General features: G+C 40.9%; 1 protein-coding gene across 1 annotated transcript; it reads right to left on the bottom strand.

Moving 5' to 3' along the window:
- Positions 1-991: 991 nt before the first annotated feature.
- On the bottom strand, positions 992-23,132 carry esr2b (estrogen receptor 2b; the record flags this gene model as incomplete). Its single annotated transcript, XM_083924625.1, has 9 exons — positions 992-1,106; positions 2,409-2,702; positions 3,064-3,247; positions 6,014-6,147; positions 14,068-14,206; positions 19,224-19,583; positions 20,387-20,503; positions 20,597-20,799; positions 22,702-23,132. 9 exons carry the CDS (start codon positions 23,130-23,132, stop codon positions 992-994), a joined length of 1,977 nt encoding a protein of 658 aa, XP_083780751.1.
- Between the last annotated feature and the right edge of the window lie 481 nt (positions 23,133-23,613).

Raw genomic sequence — 23,613 nt, 5'->3', positions numbered from 1 at the left:
AAAACTATAATAGCAGGGTTGAAAAGGGATTAAAATTCCAGCGTGATTTTTTTTTATGTATTGTCAATTCAGGCTGTAAAGCAAAGAAATGACTATTCATCAAAAGGGTAACATGACTTTCTATAGGCACTGTAACTGTAAGGTAAAGTGATTCCAGTGGGTTTAAGAGTTTTTTGTATATTTTTGAAGACTATAAGGATAATATCTTTAATCACAATTATTTGGGATTATTATCACTTTTATACAGTGACAGAGGTGTCGTCCATCTTAACAGTCTATGCTGTTAACTAAGAAAATATCTGTGCCACACATTGCACTGTGTAAATCCAGCCTTAGTTGAACCAGATGAAGAGAGAAGAGAGAGAGGTCACATTAACAGTCATTATGTTCAAAAGGCCACAAACTGCTGCTTCTTGACTCCACTGACACTTTTCTACAGTTTGTAGAGAGTAGAAAAATCCTGGATGAACAGGCACAGATTAAAACATCAAAGTACACAAGTAGAAGTGGATGAAAAAAACACCACAGTGAGATAGAAAAACACTGCCCTTTTTTCCTTTTAGCTACATGACTAGCAACCCTAATGGGAATGGATGTTAACTGTACGACCACATGCACCTTTCTGTAAGACACTGCAGACGGTTAAGACGACTTGTTCTGGATGTTACACCACGGTGAAAAAAGAGATACAAATACTGCATATCAAAAAAGAGCTCAAACTCACTGGCAGAGGTTCAGCGATGTTCTCACGAACACCTACTGTAGTGCACATTCACAAGAAATATTTATGCACACAATATACATTCAATCAAAAACTTTTTTTTTTTCAAAGACTAAAAACATCTTAACAGGAGAAATACAAACTTTACCTCACAACAGCACTTTCTATTGTTTTTTTAATCTTTTTTTTTTCCTTTGTTTCCTTTTCTCGATCTTTCTTTGGGGGATGGAAAGCCATTAAAAGGTTAAGGCTCAGTCTCTTTTAGTCCCGTCACCCATTTAAGGCAGTTTCCATGACAACTCGATCAGCCATGATGTAGTCTGTTGGTTCCACAGGTAGACCTGCATCTCCTTCATCCAGTGACCACTGCCCCGGCTGGATGTAACTGTGAGGAAAGTTATCACAGCTGTTGACCAGTGGAGAAGCACAAGTACATTTACTGTCATTAAGGAGCAGCCTGACATGCTGCTGAGAGTATTTCTACTCAGCAGCAACAGCATAAGATCAGCTCAAATAAAAAGAAGTTCAATATTGATTTCCTTTTCCTTCTTACCTTCCTTTCCTGTCTTTGTTATTTTACTTTTCTTTTCCTGCAATACCTTCTTATGTTCCCCTTCTTCTGTCCTTTTGTCCTACCTCAGCTGCACATCTGGCAGCAGAGTGATGCTTTGAGGCTCACTTGAGGGTGTGTAAAGGCTTATATAGGTTATAATATATACTATAAATCAGATATAAAGAATCAGTTGATGTTGATGGGTGTGTAAAGGCTTATATAGGTTATAATATATACTATAAATCAGATATAAATAATCAGTTGATGTTGATGGGTGTGTAAAGGCCTATATAGGTTATAATATAGAAAATAAATCAGATATAAAGAATCTGGTGATGTTAATGGGTGTGTAAAGGCCTATATAGGTTATAATTTAGAAAATAAATCAGATATAAAGAATCTGATGATGTTGATGGGTGTGTAAGGCCTGTAGCTTCATACAAAAGAGGAATCACGGCTGGAACTATTTCCTAGGTGCATTAACAGCGTACTGAGTAAAGCGATCATAAACTTTTGTGATATTTCCGTTTATTTTACTCATTAACTAATACATTTAATACAATTTCTAAAATTCTGTTTTTGCTTTATTATGATGTATTGTGTGTCGATTGATGAGGAATAAGATTTAAATCTGGTCTATAACACAACTAAGTTTGGTTCACATACTTTCAAGCAGCACTGTAGGTTTTTGGTTTGTTTGTTTTTCTGTCAGCAGGATTACAGAAGAAAACACCGGCCTGATTCTCATTAAACTTGGTGAAAGGTGTAGAGTAGGCAAGAAAAAACCCATTCATTTTTAAAGGGGATCTGAATCACAGCGCTGATACATCAATTATCTTTTGACTGTGAGATGAGAGAGCACGGCCTTGGCAGAGTTCTGTGCCCTCCTAGTTCTCTTTTTTCCTGCCTTACAACTCTTTTTATGTCCTTCATTCTGTGGCTGTCTTTCCTTCATTTACTCTCTATTTTTTCTTCTTTCTTCAACTGATCTGAAAACATCCCAATCCCCAAATCTCCACCTCACACCAAATTCTTCTCTCACTATGATACTTTGATGAAAGAAATAAGGAAATACAATTTCCCTGGTGGTATAACTACTTTGAATGACCTAAAACATCCTCCATTTTAACTTACTCATTACTGTCCAGGCTCTGAAATGGAGGAGAGGACTGGAGGGGCACCTGACCCTGCAGGTGTTTGTCCAGCATCAACGCTTCAGCAGGTCCATGTGGAGGAACGGTGGTGTTGTCGGCGGCCGGCTGGTTTGTGGGGAAGTGGTGCTGTTCAGAGCAAGTGTCGGAGCTCGGCGAGGACGACTGTTGACTGCTGCTGCTGGACGTGTTGGCGTCCAGCATCTCCAGGAGGAGGTCGTACACCAGCACCACATTCTTCCTCTTCATGGTGGAAAGATGGTCCATGCCTTTGTTACTGAAGAGAAAGGGAAGATGGATTACATGACACACATATCGATAAAACGATAACGATCCATAAGATTGGCCGCCTTGCAGTTGTATGTTTCCGTCAAGTTACAGCATATATATAAAAATGTAGTGAAGACACTGAAGGAATTTAATAAAAAAGTATCGTAAAAAGTACAGTTTCCCACACATCTTCAACCCATCCTCAACTGTAAATCAATTCTGTATGTGTTTACGTTTGTGAGAGCGTGCTAATACAAAAGGCAGATATAAAGTTGGCAAGAGTTTAAATGTCTCTCTGTGCTTTTTCGATTCTCTCCTCTAGATTCAGAAGCTGCAGATTCATTGTTTCCTGTCGTCCTTGGCTGTACCTGACATGGCGGATGTGGGAGAGCAGCATGGTGAGGTGTCCAAGGCGAAGAGTCTGCTGCTGGGACGACAGGCCCAGTTTGGAAATGGCCCAGACCAGAGAATCGATCACAGAGTCCAGCAGACGCAGCAGCCTGTTCCTGCTCTCCAGCTCCTCGGCTGTCTGAGGGGAGTTTGTACAAAGATCTGCAAAACACAGCACAGCCACATTTAAACAAGAAGACATCATATTTAACTCAGAGGTAGACTGATAACCTGCCAAAGTATTGGGCCTTTTGTCACTTTATATACAGTATATTTTTTATATTTGTTATGTAGTCCGCTAAGGCAGCTGTTTATGTTCTTCAAGACTAAAGTAACAGAATACTGATTGTTCAGTTCGGATCATAGATTCCTAATGAGACGAGACGAGACAAGACAGTGACAACTACTCTCTGTACTCTGTTCTAAATTCTGACTCAGGCTTTTTTGTAGCTAGATATAATTTGTAGAATCCTAAAATATAAATGAGGACAGAGAAAGTGAGATACTTGCTACAGGTGCATTTCTATAGAGATGAAACAGAGAAAATACTATTTAATTTCTCTGATTCAATGCTTTGTTTACGGATAATGGTAGCTCACTCGACCACCACTGCTCTCTCTCTCTCTCCCTGCTTTCTTTGAGCCTCCGTCCAAAACTCTTGACCAGCAGACTTTCCTATGAAGCTTGAAAAAGCCAATCATTTTTACGTTGTTAAACAAGTCTCAGGTGACACTGTTTGAGTTGAGAAATGAGACAGGCCAGTTCACATCTCTGTGGTTGTAAAACAGTTTAGGTTTGTTGTGAATCTTTGAACTGAATTGGGTTTTAGGCAGTTGAGATTTAAAAAGTTAGTTTTGGGCGTTGTGCATGTGGGTTTCAGTCCAAGTTGTAACATTTACACGACTAAAAATCAACTACAGCACATGTAAACAACTGAGTTTCTTCAATTAAACAGAAACCACCAAGGCCCCTAATGACATCACGATGGACATTCCGGATGAAAACGGCTGGAGACAGGAGAAGCCGTAGATCACCGTGTCCACCCACCAGAACAGACAGACTGAGCGGTTGAGCCACAACCTTACATCTGTCCAAATACATAAATCTTTAAAAAAAAAAAATCCTCCCTGTTCTCTCTGACTTTTCAGACTCAATTTCACTTCTTTCACAATTTGTTCTTTTTTTCACGCCAGCTGCAGTGGAGCAGAGTCAACAGAGAGAACGGAGTCTGGCAGAGGACCCTGTGTGCGTCTGTCAGGGAGGAACTTTGTTAAACTCTGCGAGGACATGCAGAGAGGCCGCTCACCTCCATGAAACCTGTACAGTGGCTGCTGGCGGTGCCGGCGGAGGACACAGTGACCGCTGACAATGCACAAAAGGTTAAAAAACAAAAGACACACTGCAGTAAAGTCGATCTTCACAGGTCATTTAATCCAAAATCTTCTTCAAACAAGCCCACCGCTCTGCCAATCTGACTCCTGTGGGAGGGCCATCCAAAGACTTGTATTGTGTAACCCTTGAGCACAATACTTTGTTGCAAAATATATTTTATTGCGAGGCTCTCAATGCACGACTTATATCCAACTTTAACTCAATGAAATACTAGAAAACTTGAAGTGCACACTTCTGTCAAATGATGCTAGCCCCACACAAGAGCTCTTTGGGCGGATTTTGGGGTCCGATTCGGCTCTCCTCACAATCGCAAGTGTGTTCCCGATTTATGGCAGGTCTGAACAGATTATGTGCCCAAATGATCCTAAGGGGTTTACAGATAATATACTGTGAAGTCTCAATTGGACAGGATTCATACATGTTTGAGGTTTACGCCAGGGTCAGATGGGAGACAGAAGTGCTGCAGAGCGCCAGAAAGCACTTCGCCGTGCTGCCCGCATGGCCCCTGCGTTCACCAAATGGGCTGTTCAGACAGGACGCAGTGATAGTTTCGGTGTCAGTCAGACCCAGAATCAGGATGAGGAGTCGTGTTGTGTGCCAAAAACGGTGACTAGCGGGGTGCCTAGTTGCTCAGTGCTTGTGGGCGCCCCATATGCAGAGGCTAAAGTCCTGGGCCTTTGCTGCATGTCATGCGCTTTCTCTCCTGTTGCTATCAAGTGAAGGCATGAAAAGGTCAAAAAAATAATCTAAATTAAAAAAAAAAAAACAGTGCCCAAACTGTCTTAGTAAATGTTTCCACTGTTCCAACAATCAACAACTTCTGTTGCAACAAATCCTTCATTTACAGAGTAAGTTGTGAAAGTTTTACTGGCCCTAAGCGCTGTTTTTTGGCAATTAATTAGCAAAATACAATGATCTGCTATCGATCAAAAACCCCAAACAATCAGCGATGCACTTTGGCATTGTCGATTACTGATATTCATCAAATTACCCAACTTTAGGATCATCTTTTATCTGTTTATGTCACTGTTAGACAGTGATTGGATTTTGAAATGAATTAAATCTCAGATTTTATGGAAGTGCGCACACATCATCCTGTTCAGTAGAAGAGTGTCAAAACTCCTCTAGTGACAAACTCTGCACAGATACATGTCAGTATAGTGAATGTCAGACATTTGAGGAGACATAAACATAAGAAAAAACTATTTTTGACTGGAGGGGATCTTTAATTAACTTTATCAGAAAGCATTATTTTGACAAACTAACTTTTTGGCTGTAAGCTAACAAACACAATTTGTTCTGGTCAGATTTGTTTTATCATGTGGGTGAGATTTGAAACAGGTGTCATTGACCCACTCGGTTCCAGATTATCGTGTCAGTTAACAAACTTATCTGGCTTAGGTAACAACCAAGAACACACACACACACACTGATGTACAGATTGGAAAGGTTCAAACAGGATTTGATGCTCGTATCTCATTCGTCCCAGGGAAAATAAAGCGTGGACTGCGGTTTGTCTGTGTCAGCAACACTCACTGGAGTTGAGGAGGATCATGGCCTTCAGACAGACGTACTCCTCCCTCTGAAGCTTCAGCTCACGAAACCGAGAGGTGGCTGCCAGCAGCATGTCGAAGATCTCCATGATGCCCTCCACACACTGTCCTTCCTCCCTACAGAGACAGGGAGACACAGGGATGGTGAAACTCAGAAAGATGGGAAACAAGAAAGTCAGAGAGAGAGAGAGAGTGAATGAAAAGAACAGAGGAGAAAATAGGGGACAAACAGACAACACGTACGGGACAATAAAGACACTCACTCTACATTATGCTGCTTAATACACGGCTAGAATTCCAGCTTAAAGACACTAATTATTGACCACCAGCCAAGACAGCGGTGAGGAGGTTTTGAGTATTTTGCAAGGTGTTTATATGTCTGTGGACAAATCTTACCCCTACAAAAACACAGCAACCATCATAAAACTTTATAGGCGTGTTAGATTGAGATCAAAATGAATGTCAAGCTCAAAGATAGGTGTGGTCCAAGCAAGAGCAGTTGAAGGAGGGAGGTATCGAAAAATCAAAGCAGGATGGCCTGCGAAGTAATGGCCATAGTCTTGTACCTAAAACAAAGAAAGAAATCTGCATATTGGTCAATTCTACTCTGGCTAGGACCAGAAACCAGACCGCTTCAGCTACTACCATCTTGTCCCGTTGCCTGTGCTCATATAAAGAATTTGTTCATAGAAATGAATATATTTATATGGTCGTTATATCACACTTGATACAATGTTCAACACATCTGTTTAAAGAATAAAACCAATGATTTGGAGAATCACAACACTGTTAGTCTGTAGCAAGAGTCTACTAATCAGAAATAGAAACCGAGAAGAACAATCAGAATAAAGTATTTACCAAGGCCATGTGATAAACCTTCCAAGTCCTTTTGCACTATTATTAATTTATTCTGTATCATTCTATATTTAGGTTTCTCATAACAGTTCTATATTGATACATTTATAATGCTGCACAAAACCAGATCCTTATTTCCAATCTTCAAAATGCAAGACAAAGTACTGATATCCTTGTATTACTGTCAGACAGAGTTATTTATTTAATTGTCACTCTTTTTCTCTATAGTCTTTTATATAAACACACAGGAGTATAACACTCCACACCGCATTGAGCCACCTGGAGCATCTGGGGAACTGTCAGGGTGCTCCTCTTGGACTTCAGCCTTCAGTAACATCATCCCAGAGATCCAAGTTGGGAAACTTTCCCAACTGAGCCTCTCCCACCATCTGTCGCTGGATTAAGGACTTCCTAACTAACCGTCCACAAGCAGTCAGACTCGGCCCCCAACACTCAGCACTGGCTCCGCCGAAGGCTGTGCTGAGTACACGTCTGTACACACTTTACACATTTGACTGCTCTCATGCCCATCCCTCAAACACTTTTATAAAGTCTGTGGACGACACCACCGTGGTCGGGGATCATCTCTGGTGTACATGAATCAGGCTACAGAGATGAGGTCAAAGGACTGACAGCGTGGTGTTCAGTAAACAATCTCACACTTAACACCACAAAAACGAAAGAAATAATGCCAGACCCAGGCCCGCTCTAAATCAACGGGCTTGGAAAGAGTACACTCTTTCAGATTCTTCGGGCTGCACATCTCTGACGACCTGTTCTGGACCGCTAAGACCATGGTGGTGATGAAGAAGGCCAAGTAGCATCTCCACCTTCTGAGAGTGCTCAGGAAAAACAACCTAGAGGAGCAGCTGCTTGTAACCTTTTATCAAGCTACTGTCTAGAGCATACTGCATCTCGGCGTGGAATGCTGGTTGCACAGCAGCGGACAGGAGAGAGCTGCAGACAATGATTATCAAAGCCCGGAGGATCGCTGGCTGCTCTCTGCCCAGCCTGGAGGACATCGCCAGCTCCCGATTTCTGCCAACATCATTAAGGACAACTCCCATCCCGACCATCACTTGTTTGACCTGCTGCCCTCAGGCCGGCGCTCCAGGTCACACAAAACACAGACAAACATGGAGAGATAGCTTCTTCCTCAGAGCTATCACCACGATACACATGCACAATAAGAACCACACAAAACAACAATCCTTAAATCTGTCACTCATATCATTACTGTTTCATATGTATCTGTCATGCAGGCTTTATCCTAACAGTCTACATCCGGTGCGTCAGGTCCTTCTTGTTTACAATGTAAAATCTTAAATCCGTGCAATTTATTGTTTCAAGTGCAATATATTTATTATAACTATATAATAAACATAGCAATTAAAACCAGTTCTCTCATTCTTATCCTCTCCATGTATATAACTTCTCTCCATTCCCCTATTTCCCTATATATATAGCTTATCTATTGTAGTATTCTAGTATTTTGTACCCTCTATCCTAAGATCAGGTTAGGTTATCACAATGGCACTAGAACCAAAACATTTGCAACTACACGGCCCTCCTCTACAACTTCCTTGTTCGCAGGTGCGTTATCATACACTTGATAACACTGCAGCTTATTAGTAGGCACACAGAGAAACTAAGTGCTTTGCTAATGCTGTTATTTGGATGATTAAAACAGCACATCAAAGATGCTAAATAAACTTGGAGGATCTGGCCACAGGCGCTACAACTGTGATGCAAATTTATGCAATTTATGAACTGGAGATGAACCCTCCTTTCTCAAAATTCATCACGTCTGCTCCCAAAACAATATTCTAAGTGTTGATTGGCTACGACAACTTGAACTATGGTCCCGTTATCTCCCTAAACTTTGCACCTCTGACTTGACAAATTCTGTTCTGCTTCCAACTGGGTGATTCACATTGTGGCATCTTTCTATGAAAACACTTGAGAAACTGTTTTGTCTTTTGAATCTTCAATACACACTTGAGAGTGAGTAAAACTACAAGGTCAATAAAGTGAAATAGTGATGGAGAAAGACAACTGTAACAAAATGTGACAGAGAGATCCACGGCAAAGGCATTTAGACAATGAAAATCAGAAAACCACTCTGTCTGAGCCTCATGTTAAATACAGTAAGTGGGTGGATTAGCATCCAGGACGCTCCTGAGACATCCAAGGAGAAAGGGCTACCAAAGGCCGACGGAGCGGAGAAAAATAAGGCTGTGTTATGAAAACACACCAAGGTTAACCTAAGCCTATAGTGATAGTTTCCGTGGTAGTGGGGGAAGAAACGGTGAAACACTAAACTCAGACCACCAGTCGAGTAAGAAAGACTTTCTATTGACCTCATGTACTGTACATTTACTCTTACTGTCCCACTCTACTTTCTCACACAGGATCATTATTCCAGATTTTGTAAAAAAAAATCCAATAAAAAGAACAATAACAACAACAACAACAACAACAATAAATGGGTCCAAAGTCGGATTTATTTTATTTCTCTGTGCCACTGAGCAAAACAACACAACACACTAGGGATGTCACGATATGAGATTTTGATATCACAATTATTGAGGAAATATCATAAATGGCTTGATGATTATCTCCAACATGTCAACTTTTTTCCTCAAAATATTTCAACTTATTCTTCAATTTATTCTGACTTTTTGTCACAATTTTTTCGCATTTATCTCAAAACATTACAACATATGTTTTGTCACAGTCTTCTGACTCTTTTTCTCAAAATATTACGACTTTTTTAATCACAATTTTCCGACTTTATTTTGCAAAATATTACAACTTTTTTTGTTACAACCTTGCAAATTTATTTCTCAAAATATTAAGATTTTTTTTGTCACAATCTCCCAACTTTATTTCTGAAAATATTTTTTTTTTCGTCACAATCAATTTATCTCTCAAAATATTCTGACTTTTGTCTCCATGTCCCCACAAAAAGGCTAGATGATTCTCTCCAACATGTTGGAAAATATTCACAGTGTTTGACCCTTTGCACTCACTTTTAGACGCCACACTTTGCAAACTGGAGATCCATCTTCTCCAACAACCCCCTGCTCATTTTGGACACACACTAAATGCTCCACCCTTCTTCTACTCAGCACTCCAGGGGCCTGTTTCACAAAGCAGGTTTAGTGAAAACTCTGAGTGTGTTAACCCTGAAATGAGGGAAACTCAGAGTTTTCCGTTTCACAAAGGGAGGTAACTCAAACCAGAGACAGAGGGGTAACTCAAGCCTGTTTCACAAAGAGAGGTAACTTAACCTCTCGGTCAGTTACCGTGGTAACATGCTCTCTGAAACTAACCTGGTCGGGACCAGGTTTTTCTCAGAAAACCTTGAGTTTCTCTCTGTCTCCGCCCTCTTTCAGCCACACACGGTGTTTCATTTCCTCATTCATTCAGTCAGCGGGCGAGTTTTGGCGAAGTATAGTTCTGCTATAGTTCCGTCTGTTTTTTCAGAAAATCACTGAAAACATCAGTCATTAGAAGTTATATTAGGTGGTGACTATTTCACTACCATGGCGTGTCCTTCTGATAACAATCCTGTGGATGAAGCTGCAGCATTACTGCGCAGATAATTATATATTCGTCGGGAGATGATTATCAGACTATTGATTATAGATGTTCTTGCATTTCCAGGCAATTCTCTTTTTGAGCGGTACCGTTTCATGTCACAGCAGATATTCTGTGTTGCGCTGCGGTTTTTTGCAAACGGGAGTTTTTGTATACAACGTATAAAAGTGATTCAGTAGGCCTACAATAGAAGTTATATTAGGTGGTGAATATTTACACTACCATGGCGTGTCATTTTGATAACGATCCCGTGAATGAAGGTGACGCATTTCGCAAAGAGAATTAAATATTCGTCGGGAGATGATTATCAGACGTCCTTAATATGCTGCAGCCATAATTACAAAATGAATGAAATGGATCTTTTGAGCAAGTTGAATGTATTTGACTCAGCGTTTCTAAATATAATTCCAGCTTTTCTTGCAATTCATAGGTTCAAAAGTGTGTGCTTTTAATTGGGTTACCGGTATATAAACTACTCCTATATAGCCTTCTGATCCAGAATATCGCCCATAATGCGAGGGGGCTGAATACGGCACAACACCGTTTCATGTCACAGTCCATCTCACCCCTCCTTACATTTCCAACATTAACAACCAGTAATGCTCTCATATCACAGCAGATATTGTGTGTTGCGCTGCGTTTTTTTTTGCAAATGGGAGTTTTTTATACAACATTGATATGTTGTATAAAAAACAGCCACTTACGGTAATATTTACTTTACGATGTAAAACCTGCTCAAAATGAGGCGTCACCATGAGACTGTGCTGAGGTTTTACCTGTTTGAAAAATGTTTTTATGTTTCATCTTAAGCTGCGCTTCTCCCCCGCGGGGTTGCACTTAAATGAAATAAATGAATAGACTCCCACTCAAGCAGTTCCCCCTGTGATATTACTGTGATTGCAACAGGACTACATTTAAACTTATGCACTGACCCGAGCCGCAATGTCCTCCAGCACCGTCTCCCTCTCTTTTGCTGCGGCAGCGGTGTAAACCTGCTCAAACTCTCCGTATGAGCGCATTAATATTTCCAATTCCAGTTGTAGCGTAGCCCTTCGCTTCCCCGTTGCCATGGTGACTCGTCGAATCAGGGCTCCATTGATGCTGTCTTTTTTTACTTGTGGTGCACGCGCTTAACTCCAGGTCAAACTACACTGAGTTGATCAACCTAACGCAAATCTGCTGTTCTGGAACCGAAAACTCAGAGTTTCCTATCTCAGAGTAGATCAACTCAGAGTTCCGGGTTAGACTCAGAGTTTTTTGAACCTGCTTTGTGAAACAGGCCCCAGGTGAGTGGCACAACAGCTCTCTCTCACACACAACACACCGGCATACACACAAACAACGTGAATCGTGAGATTTGTTTTCACATGGCTACAATGCAATTCTTAATCTCACATAAAACTGTTCTGCTGCCACAAATACTCAATACAGCACCAAACATGGATTAATCCGCCAAAAAATAGTCCAAAACAAATGCATTATTTCCTCCTGTTTGATTAACATTTGCTGAAAACTAGTGACCGCTGTTTTAGGAAATTACTGAAACTTTTATTTAACAATGAAAAGTATTCAAAGATTTATGTCTTCAGTAATAAAATAAAAATAATATATATATATAAAAAACATCTTCATGCCTTTGTATATTAGATAAGGTCATGCACACCGCTGAATTAACAACAGTTACAGCAATAATATGAGCTAGACTTCCTGTCTTCATTCTACTGCACTTTGAACACCAGAGATAACAAGTTTCTTTAAAGTTTCATTAACATGCTGCCTATGTGACTAACTACAGAATTAAGTTTACGGTTCAGAAGAAAATCCAAACTGCTGGTAAAGTGGCAGGCTATTTATAACGACGTGTCTACCATAAATACAAAGGGTGAACTTGAGTGCCAGAAACAGCCAAGCCTTGTCTGGCTGAAGTTGAAGGTCAGTGTAGAAGGGAACACTGAGTGATAAAAGATTTTTGGCAAGGAAAGGAGCCAGCAGCAGCAGCAGAGGAATCAAAGATATATCTGCAGCCAGAGCTGCTAATATCTTTACTGTTCAAGGCCTGAGTAAACTCCCTCTTTATTGTGTGATGTCAACTCATCAGAGGGTAACAATTTAGGAAGATTACGCTGTAACCCTCATCACTGTTGTGGCAAACAAGGCAGCTGCACAAAAGACTCAAATTCAAGAGCCAGTTTCACTAAGAAAAAACACTTTAGACTGGTCTTTAGAGTAAGTGCGAGATTAGTCGGGACATTTTCATTCTCAGACTCTGGGATTTTTCAGTATTCTATTTCAGATTTATATCTGCAGTTCACTTTTGATCCTCTGAAATGGCAGTTATAATAAACAACAAAAAAACGTACAGGAGGTTCATTTTTTGTCATTTTTATAAAAGTGGCTCACCAGAAAAAGACGTTGGGACACACTGTTCTGGGCCGTTTAATGACTAATAAGTTAGCCAAGGCGCCCCAAGGCGTACTGTGGACTAAGAGCCATGATATTCAAATTAAAAAGTATCTGACTAGGGGTTATATCTAAGAAAGTCAAAGTCTATCTTTGTGAAATCCGCCCCAGGAAGAGCAGCGCAAGCACCATACATGCTCCAACAGAGGCTGCAGCCTTTAAGCTATCTTGAGCATTATAATGCTGTAGCTGGTCAGGGTAAAGCTACTCCTTTTTATGTTGATGTGTTGTTTAATTAATAACAATGCATTCAAATACTAAATCTACCTGATAATTAGTTGCTACAGCTGTCAAAGAGTACTTGTAGTAGAATGAAACAAAAATATATATATCCCTTTCAAATACAATGAAGTAGAAGTATAATGAATATACCGTACGCACACACATATAAATATAAAGTATATATATATATATATATATATATATATATATATCTTTCCTAGCCAGAATAAGTAAATGACAACAGTTTTTCTGCCCTCTGAACGGCTGAATTGAAATACTCCTAATATAAACAGTATTGAACTGAATAGCACACAGCAGCAAATTATCATCAAGGAGAGCAGAGCTCACTATTAATTCAATTCAATTCAATTTTATTTATAGTGCCAAATCATAACAAAAGTTATCTCAGGACAGTTTACAGAGTAGGTAAAGACCACACTCTATGACTTATTTAGGATTTACATAGAACCAACAATTCCCCCGTAGAGTACAGTACAATAAGCTCTATCAGTTCACTGGTCTACTTGTCCCATCTCAGCAAGGCAGATATATGAGGGGAAGGATAACTTTGTATATTCAAGACATATTTTTTATTTGGAGGAAATAATTACTTCATATTATCTCAAAATGATTTGCATGATAAATGCACTAAATACATTGAGAAATTAGGCAAAAAAACAGTGCTTAGTGCTTGGACTGCACATTCATTTGCGAAATGTTTCATGAACAAGCCTTAGCATGTGGGAGAAGAAGAGCTCACCAATACTGTACCCAGTGCCATTAAATCGGCACACTAAACGGCTTCATAAAAGTCTTTAGAGCTCAATAACAGATCAGTAATTTGTGATTTAGACTGCTGATGACAGAAGTATATAAAAAGTGACCCAGCTGGCTCACCTGTTGAGTTTGAAGTCTGGAGAGAAGATGAGTTTTCCAGGATGGTCCACTGACCTCCACATCAGGCCCAACATCAGGATCTCTAGCCAGCAGCACTTCAGCAGGTGGATCTGGTCGGCTAGACTCAGCTCTACAAAGCCTGAGGGCACACCACGCAGAGAACTACAATGACCTGTTCAGACTTACACAATATATGTAGTGAAGACTTTCATAACAAAGGTATTAAGTGTTTTTATTTTTGGCAAAACGTGGATGCTCCACACACACACACATCATCGGATCTCAACAATCAGCACAGTTTCAAGGTTAGTGTCACCAGTTCAGTATCGACTGGATGGCTCCTTCTGTTACTGAGTTATGAAACATAATGACATCCAAGTGATGTTTTCAAAACCCTCTGTCTGTGCCCCCGTGTGTCTTAACACAGAAACAGAGAACATTGTGCAGCTTTAGTGAGGAGGTACAGGCTCCTTTGGACGAATACTCACTCCTGTATTAGATATGATTAACATGTCTTTATCAGCAGGTTATGTACCACAGTCTTTTAAAGTAGCTGTGATTAAACCTCTTCTTAAAAAGCCCAGTCTTGATCCAGACTGGGATCCATGTTAATGGCAAATCCTCCATGCACACTTAAGTCAGTCATGGAGTCCCACAGGGTTCTGTCCCTGGACTAATTCTATTCACCTTATATATGCTTCCCTTAGGAAATATTTTAAGGAAGCACTCGAGGAATTTTCATTGTTATGCTGATGATACATAATTGTATTTATTGATCAAACCAGAAGAAACAGATCAGTTAGCTTAACTTCAAATGTTCATTAAGGAAATAAAAAGCTGGATGACCTGCAAATTTCTCATGTTAAACTCAGATAAAACTGAAGTTATTGTACTTGGCCCCCAAGGCCTCCGAAACTCATTAGCTAAAGATATTGTTACTCTGGATGATGTTGTGTTGTCCCCCAGCACCACAGTAAGGAATCTGGGTGTTATTTTTGATCAGGATATGTCCTTCAATTCTCACATAAAATTAACAACAAGGAATGCATATTTTCACCTGCGTAATATATTGCGAAAATTAGGAACAGTTGGCCTCATTTATCAATCTTGCGTGAAAACTGGCGCAGATCTGAGCGCAGAATTGGTCGTAGGAAAGGACCCACGTGTGATTTATGAAACATTCGTATCGGACCAATCTCAGCGTACGAATGAGCGGGCCTTGATAAATGTTGCGGCTGAATTTGATCGTCATTAACATGTTACGCCATTAAATATTTCTGGTTCGGAGGCCTCGCCCACTGAGGTCAAACATGCAGAGGAGAAACGCTTTTCCGACACACAGATCGGCATCCTGACATCCGAGATGGAGCAAAATAAAGATGTATTTTTTGTCAGTCTTAAGAGTGGAATAAAAGGGGCCCATAAAAACGCTGTATGGAAAAGAATAACAGAGGCAGTCAAACCGAAGCAGCGCTCCACTGTGACCCATGTGCGCATGCGCGCACTGTTGGACAGGTGTTGTTGGACAGCTGCCGTGAAATGCTCTGTAGCGGGGTTTGCCAGCGGGTTATTAGGTATACCGTTAGAGGATAACCTTTGTCACCCAGAAGAACCATACCAAGATGTTAATCATCTGATACCTTGTTTGATTTAAGGCAATTTATCGAGGGTAGCCACCAACCGAGGAGATGACTCTGGCTCTGCAGTGCGTCTTGCTGCAGCCGCGCGCCAACACATTCATTCATTAATTCAATGTCGGGGTCACGGGGGGCTGGAGCCGAGCTGATTTGAAATATAAAAGAATCGTGTGTTCCCCCTGGCCACCTGGCCACCACGTTTAAAAGCGACAGCTTGGCATCACAAATCCCCCGTACACTTATAGAGTGGTAGTTTTGGCGATGGATGAATGCGTTATCATTCATGGATGGTGCCTTCAGACGCACATGAGTACAATTAATTGCTCCAACCACATTTTTTTTTTTTTATTCGTTTTAAGAATCCGTTTTGACCTGCTCTTAATATGTGACTGCTTATGCTTAATGACAGCTGAGGTTTTTTCATTATTTTCAGACAGATTTTGCTGCGTTGCACCGCAAATGCACAGGCTGAAATTTGCGTACACGATCTCAGACGACACCTGAGATTTGATCATAGCTCCCGCTCACGTCCAAATTGATAAATGCCGTTGTTTGCCAGGAAATAGTCGTACGCACGTTTTTCTGCCGTACGTTCGTTTGATAAATTCTTCTCCTGATTTTATTTGATGTTTCTCTTTTTCTGTACATCTCTGTAAGGCACTTTGCGATACTTTTCTGTATGAAAAGCACCATATAAATAAAGGTTGATTTGATGATTTGATTTGAAATGAGGGCCATTGTGTCCCAGAAAGATGCAGAAAAACTAGTCCATGCATTTGTTACTTCTAGGCTGGACTCCTGCAACTCCTTATTATCAGGCTGCTCCAATAAGTCTGTTAAGAGTCTCCAGTTGGTCCAAAATGCTGCAGCTCGTGTACTAACTAAAACAACTCGAAAAGAACATATTTCTCCTGCATTAGCTTCTTTGCACTGGCTAACTGTAAAATCTAGGATAGAATTTAAAATCCTTCTCCTCACCTACAAAGCTCTTATTGGTCAGGCTCCGTCGTATCTTAAAGAGCTCATAGTACCGTATTACCCAACTAGATCGCTGCAGCATCAGAATGCAGGGCTACTTGTCGTTCCTAGAGTCTCCAAAAGTAGAATGGGAGGCAGAGCCTTCAGCTACCAAGCTCCTCTTCTGTGGAATTGACTCCCAAGTGTTATTCGGGAGGCAGACACTGTCCCCATATTTAAGAGTACGCTCAAAACTTTCCTCTTTGATAAAGCTTACAGTTAGGGCTGTTGAGCCCCAGCTATGTTGTTATTTTTAAGCTTCTGCTTAATGATGCTGCTATAGGCCTAGTCTGCCAGGGGATAATCCTGTTGCTGATACTCTGGGCTTTTATCCTGTCTGTTTGTATCATTCATGTCTCATCAATGCATGTAACTAATTCAACTACATGTTTGCCACCATAATTATTATCTTTGCCATGTTCTGTCACCCTAGCTGTGCCTCTTTCCTGCTGTTCTGCTGTATTAACTGCCGTAACATGAAAGTCATATTCACATTGCTTTAGCTATCACTATAGTCACTGTTACTTTGCGGTTGCTTGCATCTCTGGAAGTGTGTCTGTCTGTCTTTGTCTCTCTCTGTTCATCTGTCCGTCTTTTCTCTCTATCTCTCTCCTTGTCTTCCTCCCCAACCGGTGCAGACAGATGTCAATACCTACTCTGTAAAGTTTCCTGAGATTACTCTTTGTTATGATTTGGCACTATCAATAAAATTGAAATTGAAAATTGAATTGAATTGTGACAGACTGTTGCACAACCAAAGCGTCACCAGCACTTTCCAACATTTCAAGAGACAAAGTTACTTAGATCAGGATCCTGTCATTTGGTCTGCTTTCATACGAGGTTCAGCTGCTCAAGTGAAACTAATCAGTCAGATGACAAAAAGCACACACTCAAACACAGAGATAGAATGAGAGTAGAACGGCCATTCTCATTCAAATCAACATCGCAGGACTGTCAGAGTGGCAGACACTTTTTCTGTGTACTGTTGCCATTGCAAAGAACTGGGACGTGTGAACTTCTCCATTAACTCCCATGTTAACCAACAAACGGAAAGTTATAAGCTCAGTGAGGTGAGGTTCGACTTTTGTGCGTTACGGTACACCCATTGTCTTGCAAATAGAAAAAAAATATTAGTGGTTAACTAAGCAGTATGTTTTTTTCCCTCGATCTTGAAAGGCAGTTGAACAGTAGCAAACTATAATAATGACATCAATGAGCATATATTCATCTTGGCAGTGCCTCGCTCACCTGATCATGCTTTCTTAGATATTTTATAAAGCAGAAAATGTCTCATTCTTTTCACTCATTTTCACTTTTGTCAGAGTAAAAAAATAGGGGGGAGGGGGAATCAGGAAATATGGTCTTTATTAAAAAAAAAAAAAAAAACGGAGTTTTTGTGATCCCCTCACAATAACACCTCTCTTGAAGAGTCACCTGCTGGGCTGCACACTGGCTGAGACGAGAGGAGAGGAGAGTGAAACATAAAAAAGGGATAGGAAAGTGGAGAAACAGAATCAGGATCAGCCAAGAAAGAAAGAAAGAGAGACATTCACTAACTCTAGCCTTCACATTAAGACGTAAAAAGGTTAATGATTATATTCTACTACTGGTCTCTTGTTATGCATACAGCCAATTTCTCACTTGTTTGTTTATTCAACAATCACACACAACTTGACACACTGACATAAATGATGGGTGGAAGATGTGTTTACCGTAGCCTCGGCTTTGTTTTTACCTTTATAACCTTCAGTCTTTCAGCGAGTCTGACTTCAACACACTGTTGATGGTAAAAAAGCAAAACTGCTTCCACTAACCACCAGTCATGCCACTGCGGGTAGTTAGTTTGTAGCCTAAAGCCTATACAAAAGTAAATATATACGTTTAATTCCCAAAGTAAAGAGAATGATCAGGAAATATGGAAAGTTAGATCAAAGATGCAGATTGATTGTGTCCATGTTCTCATTGTGTCCTGGTCTCAGTATAGAGATGAAGAAAAGTTGTATGATTTATTAAACGTTGGGTAGGCAGTTTATTTTTGATGTTGCTGGTCAAAAAATCCAGGCTTTAGAAAATCTGTGTTCAGGCTTTAGAAAATCTAGCGTGTGACATTGACTTTGCCTCAGGACAGAGAGAGGGGAGGGAGAGCTGCAGAAAGGGATCTCACTCTACTTCAATTTCTGGAATTCTTGTGTTATTGTTTTTTTTTTCTTTTTCCTATCACAGCTTTAAGTAGAAACAATTCAAGTTTTTATAAAATATTAATAGGCGCAATAATTTGAAAACTTAGTTTGAACCTGAACAAAAATCCACAAAACATTCCAATAAAAATGTAAGAATGTATGACATGCTGCCAATTTTATGTCTGTCATGTTAATGTTTAAAGTTATATATTATGCGATAATAATGTATATGTCAATGACTTGTCCATACTAAACAATTCTAAGATTAGATATGCTGTAAAAGGAGTCACATCAAGACCGGCTTTGACAGTTTGGATCTTACCAGGAATCTTTTTAGCCCAGCTGATCATGAGAACCAGTTCCTTGTCTGCCAAGTTGGTGAGGGTCATCATCATGCTGGCCTCGGTGAAGGGCTTCTTCAGGTCTTCCATGAGGTAGATCTCTGGAGGCTCTGCCTCCATAATGCGGGAGATGAACTCCTCCGGGCTCATGGCTGAGTGGTGTGAATGGTTCGTCTGAGGGATGGGGGTGAGCGTGGCGAGAGGAGCCTCCAGGTGGAGATGCCGCTGGTTCCGAGCACCCAGCCCCACCCTGACCAAACCCCTGCCTGTCGGATCCCGAAGCTGGAGTCCACCACGGCGGTGTCGGGCTCCTCGATAGCTGCAGCGCTCACGCCTTACACCTGTAACGTGATGACGGCAATAGAAACATGTACATGACCTGTGATGTCCCTTTCAAGTTTTTGTAAGTGGCAAGGCTCTTGCTTACTGGGTTCAAGTGAAAAAAGTGAAAATGTGAAGTGAAAATGTATAAAAACTTTATTATCACTATCATCATGCATTGGAAACTCCCTGACTATTGGCAGCCCAGTCTATACCTCTGAGCAAGTCTTCTATTAGCTGGTTTGGGTGCGTTAAGTAGAGCAAAGGCACTTCTAAACACAAAGGTCCTCATCACTGTGCAATAGTCTTAGGTGTGGAGGAGCCTGGTGCAACAAACCAAGGTCAACAAACCAAGGTCAGACCAGATTCACAGAGTCATCAACAGAAATTTCAAGGTTAGCACCAAAACCTTTCAAATAGTGACAACCAAAGTTTCCTGGAAATCCCTGGAGCTGAGAAAGCTGCTTTCAAGGACAGAGAGTCACAAATCAAATCTGTGAAAATGGTTGACTCTCAACCATGAAAAGGAATACTTTTACTTTTACTTTCTTGCAGAGACTTGAAGTTAAAATCTGACCGAAGAAATAATAGCTGAAATGTCTAATAATGTGTAACTTAGAAGTACAGAAAATATACAGTACGGCTGCGTTTAAAAAAATGGTATTTAAGTTATTCCCAGCCCCCATTTATGAAAGTCTCAAAGTTCACGCCATAACGAGCTCAACAGAACACTCTTCATCTTTCCTGTCGGTGCTTGAACTTTTTTTTGCTGCTGTAAGATGACAAAGCATTAAGGACCTCAATTAAAAAGGACAGCACCTACCACACTTCATCATGCCCACTTCGTAACATTTACGTAGACGGCAGGCCTGGCAGCTTTTACGTCTGTTCTTGTCGATAGTGCATTGATTTGTTGCAGGGCAGATGTAATCATTGTGTCCTAAGAAGGAAAAGAAAGACTGTAGATTTATTTGTGGTGGATGATTAGCAGGAATAAATGGTGAACAATCATGGACAGAAAGAGAGTCGCTACCTTGTATACTCCTCTTGAAAAAAGCCTTGCAGCCCTCACAGGACCACACACCGTAGTGGTACCCCGAGGCGTAGTCGTGGCACACGGCGCAGAAGTGCATGTCAGCTTTCCCTCCTCCTACAGACGAACACAAGGAGGAGTTCACACCATCCACTCCTTCTCCTGATCTCTTCCCCAGGGGCTTGTTACAGCCGATGATGGAGCTGCAGAAAGGAAGCACAGACTCTGAAAAGGGACATCTTGACATTTGGAATTTTAGCCTGTCATTCGCCTGTTATTAGTCTTCCAACAGGTAATCTTTTGCTGAAAATGTCTCCGCAACCGCATTTCAGTCAACTGCAAAATTGCATCAGAAAACTTCATCATTTAAACATAATGGGCAATAAATCTCCCACATTCACGGCCAGTGCCATTATGACTATCAACTGTTGGCAAAAATGACTAAAATTTTAAGTATAACTGCAGAGAAAGACATAAATCAACTGCTGAGACCTATCCAATAGAATCAGTGTGTAAAAGTCAACTTTCTAAGTTCAAGCAAAAACCCAACTGGCAGTCTATTGCTAATGACACTGCGATCTAACTGCACCTCAGCTGGATTCTGTGTGCAGGCTTTCCTATCATCCAACGATCATCTTAGCCGAAGAAAACTTAAAACACCTTGGGTCCTATTTAGACGATCAATGGTGCATGGTCTGTGCGTTTAGTGCGTGTACATCTCCACTTTTGCTAGTTAGACGGTGCATGTTCTGGATTCAAAGTAAGGGATACAAGGGGCAAATGGGTTTTATTTAGTCTCCCTCTATAATCCTAAGTGTGTTTTGGAGGTAACATGGATGAAACTAATTGTAGCATTGTTGTTGTTGCCGTCATGTTCGGAATATTGGAGATGTGAGCAGTCTTCTGCTGAGGGAAGGGATCTGCTAATGCACCTAGCTGCGGACCGTCCGCCCACTCTATTTGACTGAATATGAGCGGCTCAGTCGCCTGTCACCCACCTGAATGAATGATTTTCACCCCCACTGTAGAGTCACTGCAGTAAATATCATGGGATATTAAGCAGTAAAACTAAAATTTGTAGATATAAACTTGACCGCAGAAACAGAACCAAACTTTTAAACAAACATAATGTTTCCCATCAAACTCAAATAAATTTAACATACTCTCATCACTGAAGTGCACTCTGGACCAGATCTGGTGTCCTTGGGAGCCACCTTTGCTTGGTTCTGTGTGAATGAACAATAAGCAAGCGTTCCTTTATTGCTGCACTGTTGTGAAAACATGATGGTGGCTTCTGCAGTTTTGACCCTTTGTCCCCTCACCACCAGTGTCAAGGGCCCGGCAACAGCACCCTGAGGGGACCTTTGATTGACTGCTATTAATTTGTCTCTTTACCTGTATCTGACGAGGTAAACGCCAAAGTCTTTATGAAATAAAGCTCCGGCATTCATTGTTAACTTGTGATGTCTTCTCTGATTGAAATGTATTAGGTTTTCTTCTTTTAGCCCATCTGTAGTGAGTGAAGTTCTCGCCTTTTTGCAGTGATGCAGTGCACTCAAAGTGACAACTTTATTATACAGTATGCAGCTGAGGTTTGTCTCTGCTCCAGATCGCTCTGTTACAGCTCAGCTCTGATGAACTTAATAGTACATGTTTTAATAACACGTTTGTGAAAGGTTGGATTTGATCAGTAACATATAGAAAATAAATGGAGGACAGCAACGATATTAAAAGACATTTGTGTGTCTATGTGTAAGGAATTATTATGTGCTAGTGTCTGGGCCCCTATACACAACTTTCAAATAACTTACCAGGGTGTGCCATTTCACACATCTCCATTATGTCTTATGATTGTAATTGTCTTTGAACTGTTTGGGACTAAATATTAATAATATTATATTACTACATATTAAGCCACATTTCTTTTGCCACAAAATATATTTCATGACAGTGGAGGGATAAAGCTTTTAGAGATCGATTTAAAGTGAGAAAGTTTTTGCAATTTTTGACGATTTTCCAGTTTGCATTCAGCTTAATTGGTAGTCATCTCCTTCATTTGATGTATTATTCTATGTCCATTCATGGATCAGCTTCAGTAAGCCTACCTGCTAGCGTTGATGCTGTGGGTTTTGGATTCCAGCCAGGGTGCATGTGGGCTGGGTTCATTGTAGACGAGAGGCTGAGGACAGTGCAGAGTTAGTGAGGGCATGTTGGGGTGACTATGGGAGGGCCAGAAGGCTGATGGGCTCAGGGGGGGACACAGAGACGTCGGGCTCTCAGTGATGGGCGGCCTGCCATAGCTCAGCACTGATGGGCTGTAGAAAGTTAGAGGTCCATGGCTGTGGTTGTACTCGTGGCTACTGTCCGTGTAAGGAGAAGGGATGCAGACGGTGTGGCTGTCCATGCCCAGAGGAGGGCTGTACACGACAGGCAGCAGTCCCGGGGAGCTCGGCCTCTGGGAGGTTTTGCTGGAGTCCACCTCCTGTAGCTGAAGCAGTGGTAATGGGTTGGCATCCAGCCCGGGGGAGGAGGCCATGCCAGGCTACTGTATGTGTTTACAGTGATGATGAATATGATGGCGCAGCTGGTTCCTCTATTGCATGTTCTAGCGTAGACAAGTCCTATGGGAGAAATACTGTGTTACATTTAAAACATCAACTCGACATTTAAACAAAACTAGAATTATAGCCTTGGGGTTGTGTGTCTCCATCAACCAGTCAGGCTGCAGTTTAAATCCATGACTGTCCTGTCCCATATAATATATGTAGTGAAGACTTTGAAGGAGTTGAATACTAAAGTATTAAAAGGACTTAATGGTTCTGTATAACAAACCATCTGACGAGGTTAACAGTAAGTAGAGTTTAAGATAGAAAAACTTCCTAGATTAATTGTCGTATTGCTCACCATTTCCTCTATTTGAAGTTGTAACAGACCAAATAAAAAGGGACATGTAGTAAGAGATGGCAACAAAAACATATTTAAAATGCTATGAAGCAATACAAAGAAATGAGAATTGT

This window comes from Echiichthys vipera (genome assembly GCF_963691815.1).
Source record: "Echiichthys vipera genome assembly, chromosome: 12".
Lineage (NCBI taxonomy): Eukaryota > Metazoa > Chordata > Actinopteri > Perciformes > Trachinidae > Echiichthys > Echiichthys vipera.
This window is presented reverse-complemented; position numbering and strand designations above follow the sequence as displayed.